General features: G+C 43.0%; 1 protein-coding gene across 1 annotated transcript in view; it reads left to right on the top strand.

Moving 5' to 3' along the window:
- The window catches only part of LOC119655469 (glutamate--cysteine ligase regulatory subunit), a 30,744-nt gene extending 29,114 nt beyond the window's left edge, over nucleotides 1-1,630 (top strand). The window contains exon 4 of the mRNA XM_038061371.1: nucleotides 832-1,630. Coding sequence (XP_037917299.1) covers nucleotides 832-974 — 143 coding nt within the window. The 3' untranslated portion in view covers nucleotides 975-1,630. The remainder of the gene's footprint in view (nucleotides 1-831) is intronic.
- Nucleotides 1,631-13,160: the final 11,530 nt, after the last annotated feature.

Raw genomic sequence — 13,160 nt, 5'->3', positions numbered from 1 at the left:
TGATTATTACTTTTTTTTTTGATAGCCGTGGAACTATCCACAAATAATTTATTTCACCGGGGCAAACGGTAAATCAAGTCTACTATCGCCAAGTACTCGAAAGATTGCGAAAACGAGTCAACAGGGTGCACCCAGCCATCGATAAAATTTTGGAACCTTCATCACGGCAACGCCCCGTGCCACACCGCTCTCAGCGTGTCCCAATATTTAGCCTCTTTAAAGGATCGCCATGTTGCAACAGCCTTCACTTTTTTTTGTTCCCTAGAACAAAATCGGTGGTCAAACGAACCCATTTTGAGTCAATTATGGACATCCAAGCGGCCATTACGAAAGTCCTCGCGGACATCCCAGTCGAAGCGTTCCAGAAATGTTACGAAGAGTGGAAAACGCGCTGAAATCGCTGTATAGCTACCCAAGGAGACTGCTTTGAAGGGGATGGCAGAGTTGTAGAATAATTTTTAAATATACGGTTTTTATGGAGTCAGTCTCATTACTTAATTGTCTAATCTCGTAAGTAATGCACATTCAAGTTACTGAAAATGTTAAAGTCGATTTGGCGCCATTGTCGTCCAATTTCACTTGGGCTATTCGCAATAATATCGCTTCAAATTATAAATTCTGACGTAGAAAAATTAAAAAACCCTCCTTCGCCGATATTCTAATTTTAACAATTCTGACCACCCAAAATTGAGTATCTAGCTTATTTATCGGCATCGAAACTAGTTATTATTTCATTGACTTAAATTGTTACTTCTTCATATGATGTGAATAAATTAAAACTCCCCCACTATTGCCACCCAATTAAGTATCTATTTTAATTCTATTTTCCAGTTATCCTACCGAAGGACGCTCTAGAGAAAACACTTGGCCTAAAGGACTACGACGTTGCCTGGACTGCACGCTACCAAGTTCATGTCAAATGTCGAGGTTTACTTATCGTAAAAGGCTTCATAGTAGGCGCTAAACGGAAATAAATTGGTCATCAACGGAACACTGGAACATGAAAGGACTAAACGAACAAGGGAATCGAAAGTGTGGATTTCTATATAGACGAGCACTTGATAACAAAACGGTGATAGAGGCGTGTGTTAGAATTTACGTTGTAGCGGTGAAATGTTTTGTATTAAACACGCTTGAGGCGTGGTATTGCTTTATACGTAGATACTATTTACTATTTTATATATACTTAGACACCACAAGAGAGGTCACGCAGAGAGGAGTGGAAAATAGGAAGCTCGTACGCTTTTTAATTACAAATTCCAGAAGTATTTTAATTTTGTGAGGAGGAGGGGTAAGAGGAGTTGACAATCGCAATTGGATCAAATTCCTATTTTATTATATTACTGTTAATTTTTGATATTGTCACTTCCGAGTTGTTTGTTATGATTGCTACAGAATAATGACGATAAGAGTAGTGGGATATGTATCGCGTATTTAATTTAGTACGATGGCGATGATGGGCAATATAATGTGGTTAGATTCTTGTTGTTTCATTTGCTTTTACTTATAGTATTGTACTTCATTTTATACATATATACATAATATATACATCGTAGTTGTATTTACGTTTATTTTATTTATACGCAATGTGAATCTATAGAGAAATATATATTTTATATTACCCTATGAAGAGAGTGTATCGTTCTTACCTTGGAAGGATGCAGTTTAGCTCCAGCAATTTAAGAAACGTTATTGTAACAATTGCGTACTCTGTATTTTTGTCAAATTGTGTTATTGTCCTTTCCAAAATTTGCGCTGGCCCCGAAAATTACCAGGATCACGATAAGCATGGATAATAACAATTCTTCAAATGAACTTTTTGGGCTCATCATCATCGATAAATGGTGCAACAACCGGTGTTCCATCTGGGCCAACTGCAATAAAAAGTTCCAGAGGCCCCTTTCCTCATTACAGGATGGACACGTATCATTTTGGGGAATTTCTAGTCTAAACGTATGCCCAGCTAGTGAATTATGGCCAGTAAGAATACCCACAATACTTCTGCAAGTCTTCCTGTTTTTCGACAGGATACACTTTGCACCTCGGCCACCTGTCATTATGAGAAGCTTGTTCCCAGTTTTTGATAGCAGCATTAGCCAATACCACTGGCACCCCAATTGCTGGTTCCGGTCCGGGAACTGGGGAAATTGAACCCTTTTTTGCAAAAGCATCCGAGATTGCATTTCCCTCTACACCACAATAACCGGGTATCCAGAGTAGTTTCACCGTAGTGAATCTAGAAACAAAGTTCAATCGATTTCTACATTCCTGAACGAGGGCTACTCAATGCTTTCAATGCAGCTTGACTATCGCTACGTGATGCGATGCGCCTGCCCTTCAACCGCTCGTCAATAATACAGGTTGTCGCCCTTAGGATCGAATACACTTCAGCCTAAAAGACCGTTGTGTATTGTCCCAAGGGAAAGATCACTTCTCGTTTTTATTCGAGGGGTAGACAGACTCCTGCTCCAGAACCGTGCTCTATTTTTAAGACATCGGTGTAGAAGACGTCAGTATATCCTGATACGAACTCTTCTGATTCGTCTCAGTTTTCTCTTCCTTTCAAGATAACTTCATATCTTCTACCAAGCTATTGAATCCGAGAATCAGAAGACATTGCGAAAACTGTATTCAGTCCCCCCAATAACTCTTCCAATGTTTTATGTCCCCCATATTCATTGTTTCCCCATCGATCTAATCGAATTAGTGTATGAGCTGCTCTCATTGCAACGCTCTGAACAAATCCAAAGGCTGCAAGTTGAGTAATATCAACAGAGCTGCGCCGGATGTAGCGCTCATGGTACCGGTGAAACCCAGACACACAGTTTACAGCGAAAACACTTTTGGTTCACCTTAACCCACCACACTACGGATGCATATGCGAACATCGGCCTAATGATAACAACATATATTCATGATAGCAACATATATCCACAGAGTCGAGTCCTCTATCTTTGAAACCAGAGAAGGAAGAACAGACTCAAAGTACTTTCCACATTGGTAAACGTATTGGTTTTCATTAAGTGAGTGCGACCTAGCCGTCTTCCCATAAATGTGATGCTTAACCAATCTCTCCAAACCTTTCAGCAAGAATGAAGCCAAGCTCATTTGTCTGAATTTCTTTAGAATACTCATCTTTCCCAGGCTTTGGTATGAAGACTCCTTAACCTTCTGCCATGAAGTAGGCACATAGCCCAGAGCAAAACATGCTAGAAAAACATTTCTTGGCAATCGCTCTAATTGCTCCATACCTTTCTTTAGCATTGCGGGATGGATGCCATCCATGTTGGGTGCTTTGAAATGTTCAAAAAACAGTATAGCAGCTCTCACCTTTTCCTAGGTAACAACCGCGTTCGTTGCGTGTTGAAGGGGTTCGCTTCGAGGTCGCTTTGCCCTCGCGAAATATGAAAAGCGTTTTCATAGTCCTCTAAAAGTGTGCCATTCAGAGTTTCCAATTTATTTTTAAGGGGCAAAGGAATGCCATGAACTTTGTCCAATCGGTTTTTCTAGGGTCCCGTCTTTGTATTACTGACTGTTCGCCCGCAATAGTCAGACTGAATTCTAGGTATCGGTGATTTGACAGTGAGACTTCGTCTAGCATCCGGGTGTAATCAAATCTAACACTTTTGAAGTACAGATTGATAGGGGCTCACCCTACGTTCGCAGTCATGAGACGAGCTGAAGTGATGAACTCAAATAGTTTCTCTCCTCTTGGATTGCATTTGCTACTGCCCCCACAAATATGTTGAACGTTCGCATCGCAACCTATTAAGAGTTCGAGACTAGTTGATTCTGCATACCCTACAAGATACCCCAAAATGCGTCGGTGGAGGACACAAAGAATCACAGGGTAAATAAGCGGAGGCAACTATGATGTTTTTCCTCTCGACATTAATCTGATATTGCAGGATGACCGTAACTAAGTCCTGGAAACAGAACTGTCTGAGCATAATTGCCTCCAAATGTTTTGACATCAGGACATTTTTCATCATAGAAGATCCTAGACCTCTTTACTGATCCAATGGCACAGATTCCATTAAATCGAACCCATACACCAGAAAAATGTAGGGGCAGTCTTGTAGCTCTGTCAGCCTCACTGCCAGGAGATAAGAGCAGGCTTAAACATGCTGCAGGTAAATTTGACGAATTTTTATGTTTTTGTCTAATGTGTAATGGAAAACTGTTAGAAACGTATGCCGCGTCCTGCGTATGACGGGGTTTTCCCCACACCGTATCGCCAAAGACTCGATCTCTTCGTGTTTGATTTCTCTGAGAATATCTGCACTTGGAGGTACAGTAGCTCCCACGTCCTCATCCATGAAAGGTCTCACCTCATCCAGCAGAGCATTCGTCTGTTTTCCATTTAACACCTTCACTGGTCTGCGGTGTCCGATTTGCATAAATTCGATCACTCAAATTGGCATCAAGTCAGTTCCATTCCGGATTCGTTTTCTGGCTTTCCTTTCTTCTCTCTGTTCCGTAAATGGTGTAGGAGAATTTGCTAACAGGTTGGATTCACTCTGTAGTCTCTTGGTCAATGCGAACCCCCATGTAGGGGTTCCACCACTGTGAACATGCTGCAATTTGCTCTATATTGTGTGAGCCGAAGACCATCATTGTTCTTCGTTCTCAAAATGGAGATGATGCTCTACAGTTTCCTGATATTCATTGAATTTGAATCTATGTAGGAAAAAGTGGAGCATGGTGACTTTCCCTGCGCACATCCAGACTCTTTTGCTTCAGTTCGAATACCACACTGAACCTCTCCAAGTTTGTAGATATGTAATTTCTAGTATTCATGAACTTTACTCTCCCGTGTCCGAAGTCCCTGCCCAGGTTACCCAACATGCGAATGATTTCCTCTGCCTTCCTTCGAGGATCCGGTAACCAACATCTGACATGTTCTGTCTTATGCAGCTTAGTATTCACGATAGTGAACCTGGGCCGACCGCTCGAACTCTAAGCCGGGGTTACCTGTTGGAGCCACTTTAAGGCCGCCTCATCAGTGCACTCGAAATGGAGAAGCCCATCGCGAAAACTTTAATTGTTAAATCTTGGCTTCGTTCCAGACCCCAGCATTTTTTTCCACAGGTATTCCCGGAGGATGGTAAATTGTTCCTTTGAGATTTTGCTATCATCGGAAGAAAGTTCCCCGGCAGCAGTCAGAAATGAGACTGCAACTTGCGCATACGTCCTCTTCCCACCCACCTTCGTGTCCGTATTACTATGGGAGAAACTAGCTTCGTTAAGACCTCTCTTACGGCACACCGGCCCTAATCCGCGCAGGACGTGTGGACGTAGGCTCCCTTGCGGAGCACAATAAAGCGTTGCCCACCACAGATGTCTTGGTCTTATGCTTCTTGCGCGCATTACTGCTGACAGAAGAGTCTGGTGCATCCAGTGTGAGTCTCACCGGGGTTACCAGTTTATCCCCACCTTCCACCGATTATTTCGTTTCCTTGCTTCCGATTTCTCTGCGCATTACCGCACCTAGTGGTACAGCTACATCCATGTCTTCATTCGCAAGGTACTTCATCTTCCCTCGCAGTACCTTCTTCTGCCGCCGGTTTGGGCCCTTCCCAAATTCACGGTGTCCGGGTCGCTTGAGTCCACTTCCACATACCGGCATTAAAACAGGAGCGTCTATGCCATCACCACCCTTTTCTTCATCCTCCTCTCGGTAAGGGGGAAGGAGAAAGTTCTGACAAGCAGGATTGAACCTGTAGTCCCCTCCCCCCCTCTTTAGTGGTTGAAGTTCCATTCTGCCTTCTTCAGATTTCTCTATAGGGGGCATTAATGTAGTTAGGCCTCCGAAATCCGCGCCTCGGCTGCAACATGATGGCTCATGATCGCAAGTGGATACAACGTCTGTGACTTCTTACCACGAGAAGGTAGTGTCAGAAGGAAGCAGATGACTTTTAGAAATGTTCGGAGGCAAAATTTTCTATGACCTCGAGTTTAGACGACTGTTTGAAAACGTGAAGTCATGTACCGATATGTGCGAATTGAAATTGTTGAGAGCTTCAAACTCCCTAGTAGCAATAGAGAAGTCGAATAATTTTCCTTTGGTCGAAGTCATTGAATCGCAGAATTCTTTCTTCCCGCGTGAGGACAAATATGGAATGGTCGAACCGAAACTCTGAAGGTAAAGCTCAAGGAAAACAGCTACAGAAATAATAATAATAATAATAATCGTTGGCGCAACAATCCATATTGGATCAGGGCCTTGAAGTGTGTTAGAGCACTTCATTCAAGACCGTAACGGTACACTACAGTATCCTGTAGGAGGCAATGTGGTCAGCATTACGCTCGTCCGAGATTATTACCCTGATTTGACTCAGGTACTCATTCACAGCTGAGTCGACTGGTATCCGACGTCAAATCACGATACAAATCCCACTGCAACCAATGAGAATTGAACCGCGACCTTCCGTACGACAGCCTTGTGCTCTAACCACTCAGCTATCCGGACACAGCTACAGAAAGGGATACGGAAAAAGGTGGGGGGATTAATTCGACGTTATAGCAGATCGTTTGTATCGTCTTGAGATTTATCTTCTGTAACGTTTGAATTGGACGAGTAAAGGAGATGTATATGGGAGGTCAAGGATTGATATGGGCTGTACCATTCCATAGTAGGAGGGGGACATTTCCTTGCGTATAAAGTATAATAGGTAAACCTTTTGATGCAGCGTCCAGAAGATTACCTTGGAATTCCGCTTCCTTGAACAAGTGATAATAGTTTGAACTTTAAGTTAGGATGCATTAAACATTACCTTTTCCTAAATTTCTTTCAGTTTATTGACATATTTTCAACAAATTAACAAACCAACAACAAAACAACTATCACTCTTATCATCTATTCAATATCAATAAATCCTAAACATTTATCTCTAACAAAATCCCATAAACATTAACTCAAATTCTGTTTTGCAAGTCGACGAACTTATTCATTGAGATGAAAAAGATAAAAGGACCTCACAGAGATTCCCGAAGGAGCACTGTCTTCGAGTATCTTCTTTTAAATATTTCTGACCAGCCGCCCATCCACCATTCCGGTTGGATGCTCTGCATCTTTTAGATACGAACACACACCATAAAATTAACTGAAATTATATGAAAGATTACAATTCAATAAGAAGACGACTGCGAAATGAAGTTATGAGCCCTGTTCCAACCTTCGCCGACATCTCAGATATTAAAGACGATGCGATGCGTTGAGCTTGCTAAGGTGATTAGACAGAATGGGTAGAGAGCATAGAACGGACTGGACTATGTATAAGCTTAGAATTCAGACTGTTCTAAAGTATGGATGATTGGAGATACTGTCTAACGACTGTTTACCTCCCATGATGATTGGCCACCTTCACGATCGGAGTACCAAAGTACCATCATATCAGTTTATACATGAAAGTCCCAGGGGTTTGCATATATAATAATATCATTCCCGTGAGGTATCCCTAGGACGCATCTATTTGAAGCATTACTATTTGAAATATCTCTTGTTATAGATACATTCATAGATTTTAAAGCGGCTGGACACTTATAGTCGTCTATGGTTTTGACTTGTCTAACCCATTGCAGTCTTTGAAGTCTCAAGATGGTCGATGCAGGCGGTTTGTTTTACATTTCAGCCTTTTACCTCTCGCCAAATTTTAAATTCTCCCTTACGAGTCCTAGAATTTGTACTAAGTTACCCCCATAGCCTTTATACCCTTGTTTGAGCTATTCTGACTCTATTATTTTAGTCAAAATTTTATAGAACGCACATTGCTATGCGCTGCTTCAGTGGAGCAATTAAAGGCGCAGTACCTATAGAAGGTGTATATTGTCAGGTTCAGAAAGCTGTATTGTTGCCTAGACATGACTACTAACTCTTGAAAATAGGGGAAGCAGGCAATGGTAGTATGGCGGGTTAGCGAGTATCTTTTCCGCATATTAAGAGAGCATGAGCAAGTGCGATCCACTTATCTACAAAGTGCCGACAGATTACGACCCCCTTTTACCAATAGGACACTACTCTGGAAACGTTTGAAACAGGGGTACCCGGGGCTAGTTGGCATAAGAGGTAAGTTCGAATTCAGTTTCTCAATTTTGCCACGAAGGTGCCAAAATGTTGTCGATTTTAAGGTTAAGGTTACAAAAACTTTTCCGCTCGAAACGTCTCACCATAGTTTTTACTGTACAAGACAATGATCTTGCCAGTCCTCATGTATTCCTCGGAGATTTGTGAACTCTTGGCCGCGTTCGAGAGAAGAATCCTCCGAAGAATTTTTGGCCCCCTGTATGAGAATGGACGATTCCGTAGCCTGCATAACGACGAAATCTATGAGCGATACCATGACCGTCTGGTTGTGGATAAAATCCGGCTCAATAGGTTACGGTGGGCGGGTCACTTAATCTGTATGGATGAGGATGATTCCACCCGGAAAGTCTATAAGGGCAATATCTAGAAAAAGAAGACGAGGCAGACCCTGCCTAAAATGGAGCTATGGCGTAGGTCAGGATACCAGACAGCTTTTAGGGATATCGAGTTGATGGACCTCGGCGCAACACCGGGATGTCTGGAGTTTCTTATTAAGACAGGCCTAGACCGGATATCGGTTGTTGCGCCGTTGATGATGATGCTAATGCAGCGTCCAGATTGTAAATGGCTTTGACAATGTGCAATTCCGTGATCACATCATCATCAGTTTTAGCTAAAAATTCTCCTTTGGCATTTCCCCATATAAGTTTCCGGGCTCAAACCCTTAGACTTTAAAGAGGGACTAGAACTAGCTTCAACGACGGTCAGTTCAGAAGAAGCAGATTTTCGTTCATATGGGTACAAGCCCCGCGACCGGAAGCACTAACTCCAGTGGGGAATGTGTAGCGGGAGAAACCTTGACGCCAAACTACTTGAGCGCTGTTGGAAGCAGCGATCAATCTGGAGCCGCCTTTATTGCACTGGGTAAAACGATCATGGAACTTTATGAATTCATCAAGGAGCGCTGAAATATACACCAGAATATAAGGGCTATGATAAGAGGCATCCGACTGGCGTATGGCAAGGCTAAACATGAAAGAGAGGTGAAGGCGTCGAGCGAAAAAGTGGCCAGCAGGCACGGATAAACGGTCGTGTGAAAACTGGGTATTAAATACCTGGGGGGATAATTGACGCCAAACTGAATTTAAGGGAGCACCTAGAGTACGTGCCGTGCCACTGTCACCGAAGCACTTGCACAAATGCTGGCGAATATTGGTGGCCGAAACCCTGTCGGAAGTTGCTTCTAGTCTGAAAGTTGAATCCATTCTGCTTTACTCGTCACCTGTGTGGGCAGAGGCGCTTGCATTCTCTCAGAGTTGGAAGCAGGTGAATTCGTTTTAGCGACTGCTGACTTTGGGGGTTTGCAGTGCTTTTAAAACCATATCAGATGAGGCAATACCGGTGGAATAATTCCTGTCAATATTCTGGCGAAAGAAATGAGTGTGCTATACCATGCAAGATGTATGGAGAGGCACACGGAACGCAGGAATGCGGCAAGATCAGAGTTGAATGATCTCTGTCAACGCAGATGGGTTGAATTTACGAAAAATTAGGTTTGGTGGACGCACGGACTCATTCTCAACATTAGAGTGTGGCGTAAGCGAAAATATGGGGGAAACCAACTAAGATATTACATCGCTTTGGATTGGATGATTCACCGAATTGTCCTAGATTCGGTGCCATACCAGAGGATACAGAGTACGTGATATTCCACTGCCTAAGGTCTGCAATGGAGAGGAGGTATCTGAACCAACCGATGGGCAGGAGTGTAAGCTTGGAGAATATAGCTGCGGAGGTGCATGCGATTTAAGGGGAACCGGCTTACGATTTTTGCCGCAAAAGGTCCAGGAGAACTTGGAACCGGGAAATGTTGTACTCACTATGGTTTGCTGGACGTGATGCAGTAGACATATGCTCCAAGCTTCAATCAGGGCGATCAGGCGCGAGTCTGCACAGGGGCTCATCTAAAGTGGCTTTAGGTCACGAGACCTTACCAGGTATTTATTGGTACCATTGAAACCGGGATAGCCCCTGAATTCACATGTCACAGGAGAATTCCTGTCTCATCTTCGTTCAGCTCGGTTGTTGCTGTTGGCCCCCTAGTGGGAATTCCATGAGAGTTGTGGTTACGTCTAGGCGGACAGAGACCTTCGTGCCTCAAACATGGTGTTCCGTCTCAACACGGGTGCTGTATTCCAAAGTTCGGTAGAGATTTAGGTAGATCTTGCATCCACCAGTATAGATTGGGACCGGTGCGCTTATCGCAGCGGTGCTTTGATTGAGGTCATAAAATCAACCCATGTTTTAAGAGGATCGAGCAAACTTGACAGATACCCACATTAAACTACCGAGAGGTAACCTAAATGTTTTTCTCGCTGGGCTGGGGTTAGAGAGGCGGAGGTAGTTTTTAGTGGGTGCGAATCTCTTACTCACCTTTTTTACCTCAGATGTTTGTTCGGCGCAGCTGCAACGGGCGTGTCTTTCTAAGATTTTCCTCCTCCATATAAGGACAAAAAAGCATAAAGGGAGCATCCAGTAACATGAGTTCAAAAGCCATCACTGAAATGTATCGATGCTAGGAACTATGGTAATCTAATCTAATCTGCAAGGTATCGACTTGCCCACAGCTGGGAGCAGAGGGCCTGGCGTCATCTCCACGGCGGTCTGCTTGATAATAATGGATGAAATTCTACGTATATTGGACAAAGTCGGGATAAAGATGATGGTGTATGTCGACGACCTGCTAATATTTATGACGGGATGTTTCCTTCCATTATGAGTGAGACTATGGAGGGCGCGGATTCTACCTCGAGTGGCCAAATGGACCTAGATTGTTACTTCCTCCCAATATAAAGTGTCTAGGTGTGATATTGCATCTTTAGTCAAATTGGAGACTAAATATAGAGCTGAGGGAACTCTGGTCTTCCGAGCGAGCTTTTAGAGGAATTTTGTTGTAGGCTTTCCAATCGGGTCAGAGTGGTAGGCTATATGTTGCGAGGTTATGACACTATATTTTTCACCACCGGATCAAAAATGTGTGGCCTGTGAAGTCGGTGCAGGAGTATTGTCGCCCACTTACAGTGTAGCCGAGTCGTACGGTCTTCCTGGATTCGTCTGCGTATTCCAGCCGGAGGGATTGGCGGTACTGGGGGCCTGTCAATGGGTTGGCATGATTCGAGCACACACATGACATTAACCGCATTATGGAAGTTGTGAAGAGAGAGAAATCCTCAGATAATTATTTTGCGGCTGGCTAACTCTAGCTAGAACAAGAATGAAGATACTGGGTGAACAGTTATTTGAGAGATCTCTAATTGTAGGGTGGGGAAGCAGCTTCGTAAACGATGAAGATTAGAGACAACTAGATTGTGCTTCCCCTGTCCTCCCTACAATAGTCATTATCTTAGGAGTTGGTGGCATCAAAACGGCGCATCACAAGGCTAATTGATTTCACCGGAGCGACCACTGATGCCTCCCTATCTACTTCAGCTAAGAACACCAAATTGGTTAATTTTCACCTTTACCGGCAAATTAGTATAATTTCTGCAAAGTCAAACTAATTAACTAAATAATTTGTGCAAATGTTCCGCTAACATGTCAAAATTAAGCAAAAATTACAACATTAGAAACGCCCATCAACCACAATAGATGTTAATCCTCAAAAATTAGAAGCCAAATTTTTATGTCACGGATGAGCCTTTGCGAAAATAAGAGCAACCCCTTATCTGAGATGTGCCTCAATCAATCTGAAAATTACACATATGAAGATGTGCATTAAGAGTGCGACGGTGCTCAGTGAAATGTGTGTTTTATTCGATGGAATTTACCTTGAGCCTAAATAACAATCATAGAAACTCTCACTTTTTTCCTCACTCTGATTATTGCAAATTCCTGCAATTTCATTGTCAGTGAATATGTCGTGGTTGCCGTGGAAGTTTCATGTCATGCGTTTCTTCCAGCAAACATTTCAATCACGGCATGGAGTCGTTGAAGAGTAGTTTTCCTGCTCGAAATAAATCGTGTGACAAATTGGCGTCGTTTAGGCCTCTAACTACCACAAACCCGCGGAGCTGGAGTAGAAGTTGAACGAGAAATGCGCTGCTACTGGAAATGCAGGGCAGCGAATTGGAAATTGTTATTAAAGAGTGAAGGTGATTGCACCTAGAAACCGGTAATTAAATGAATCCAGGAGAAAGCTATGAGAAAGGGTCGCCTGACTAACCGTGAGTGGTGTGAAACTATCGCAATTTCTAGTGTTCATACCAAGTGAGACGAATATTTTTGGTGGCTTACGTCCTTCAGTGCAAACCACAAATTAACTTGGCAAGCCCAGTAACGACACGAGTAATTTCCATAACGTAAGGTCAGCAGGATTCCCCTTTTAACATTCATTCTGGGTGGTTGAGTTGAAGAGCCTTTACCTGAATGGAAACTCGTAGAATTCCGCCTTCCGCAATGTGCATATATCTGTATATCCCAGGCATATTTGCACACTGGAATGCATACCTGCCAATTTCAGTTCCGTATACAAAACTCGGAGATTTAAGATCTTATGAACTTTATTATATTGCCAAGAGAGGCTCGCCAAAAGGCTCAACATCACAAAATGTCTGATTCCAAACCGAGATTACGAGTTATTAGAGGCGTTCAAGGAGGTTCCAGGTTCGAACCCAGCATCCATATCATATTTGCAATCCGTCGTCATTATGAAAGTCGCATTGCAAAGCCCTGGATGGATGGGGTCGTTCCAAACAAATTAATTAGTGTGGGTGTACTTTAATAAGATTTTTATTTATCCATAATTATTGATATAGGGTCTCCACGTTCGGCAATAAAAAGCCTTGTTTAATTGCGATCAGAGATGCAGATATCGATGCAAATGTAACGAGCCATCATGTGGTACTCACGTTCAATATGGAGTTGATGCTGCATGATGCATCGACATATGCACCTACCCACCTTCCTTCTACAGCGCAGTGATCCGTGATCCGTGATCGGTTCATGAGTGCATTAAGGCCGGAATACGAAATTCGTACAGATGTACAGTCACTTGGACGTCAATCCCCTACGCGGGAAATGTTATGGGAAGCATACGGAATGCATTTAAGCAACATTTAGGAATCATTTTGTCGAT

The sequence above is a fragment of the Hermetia illucens genome, chromosome 4, assembly GCF_905115235.1.
Source record: "Hermetia illucens chromosome 4, iHerIll2.2.curated.20191125, whole genome shotgun sequence".
Classification (NCBI taxonomy): Eukaryota; Metazoa; Arthropoda; class Insecta; order Diptera; family Stratiomyidae; genus Hermetia; species Hermetia illucens.
Note: the sequence above shows the minus strand (reverse complement) of the source record. Positions and strands in the feature narration are given on the sequence as shown.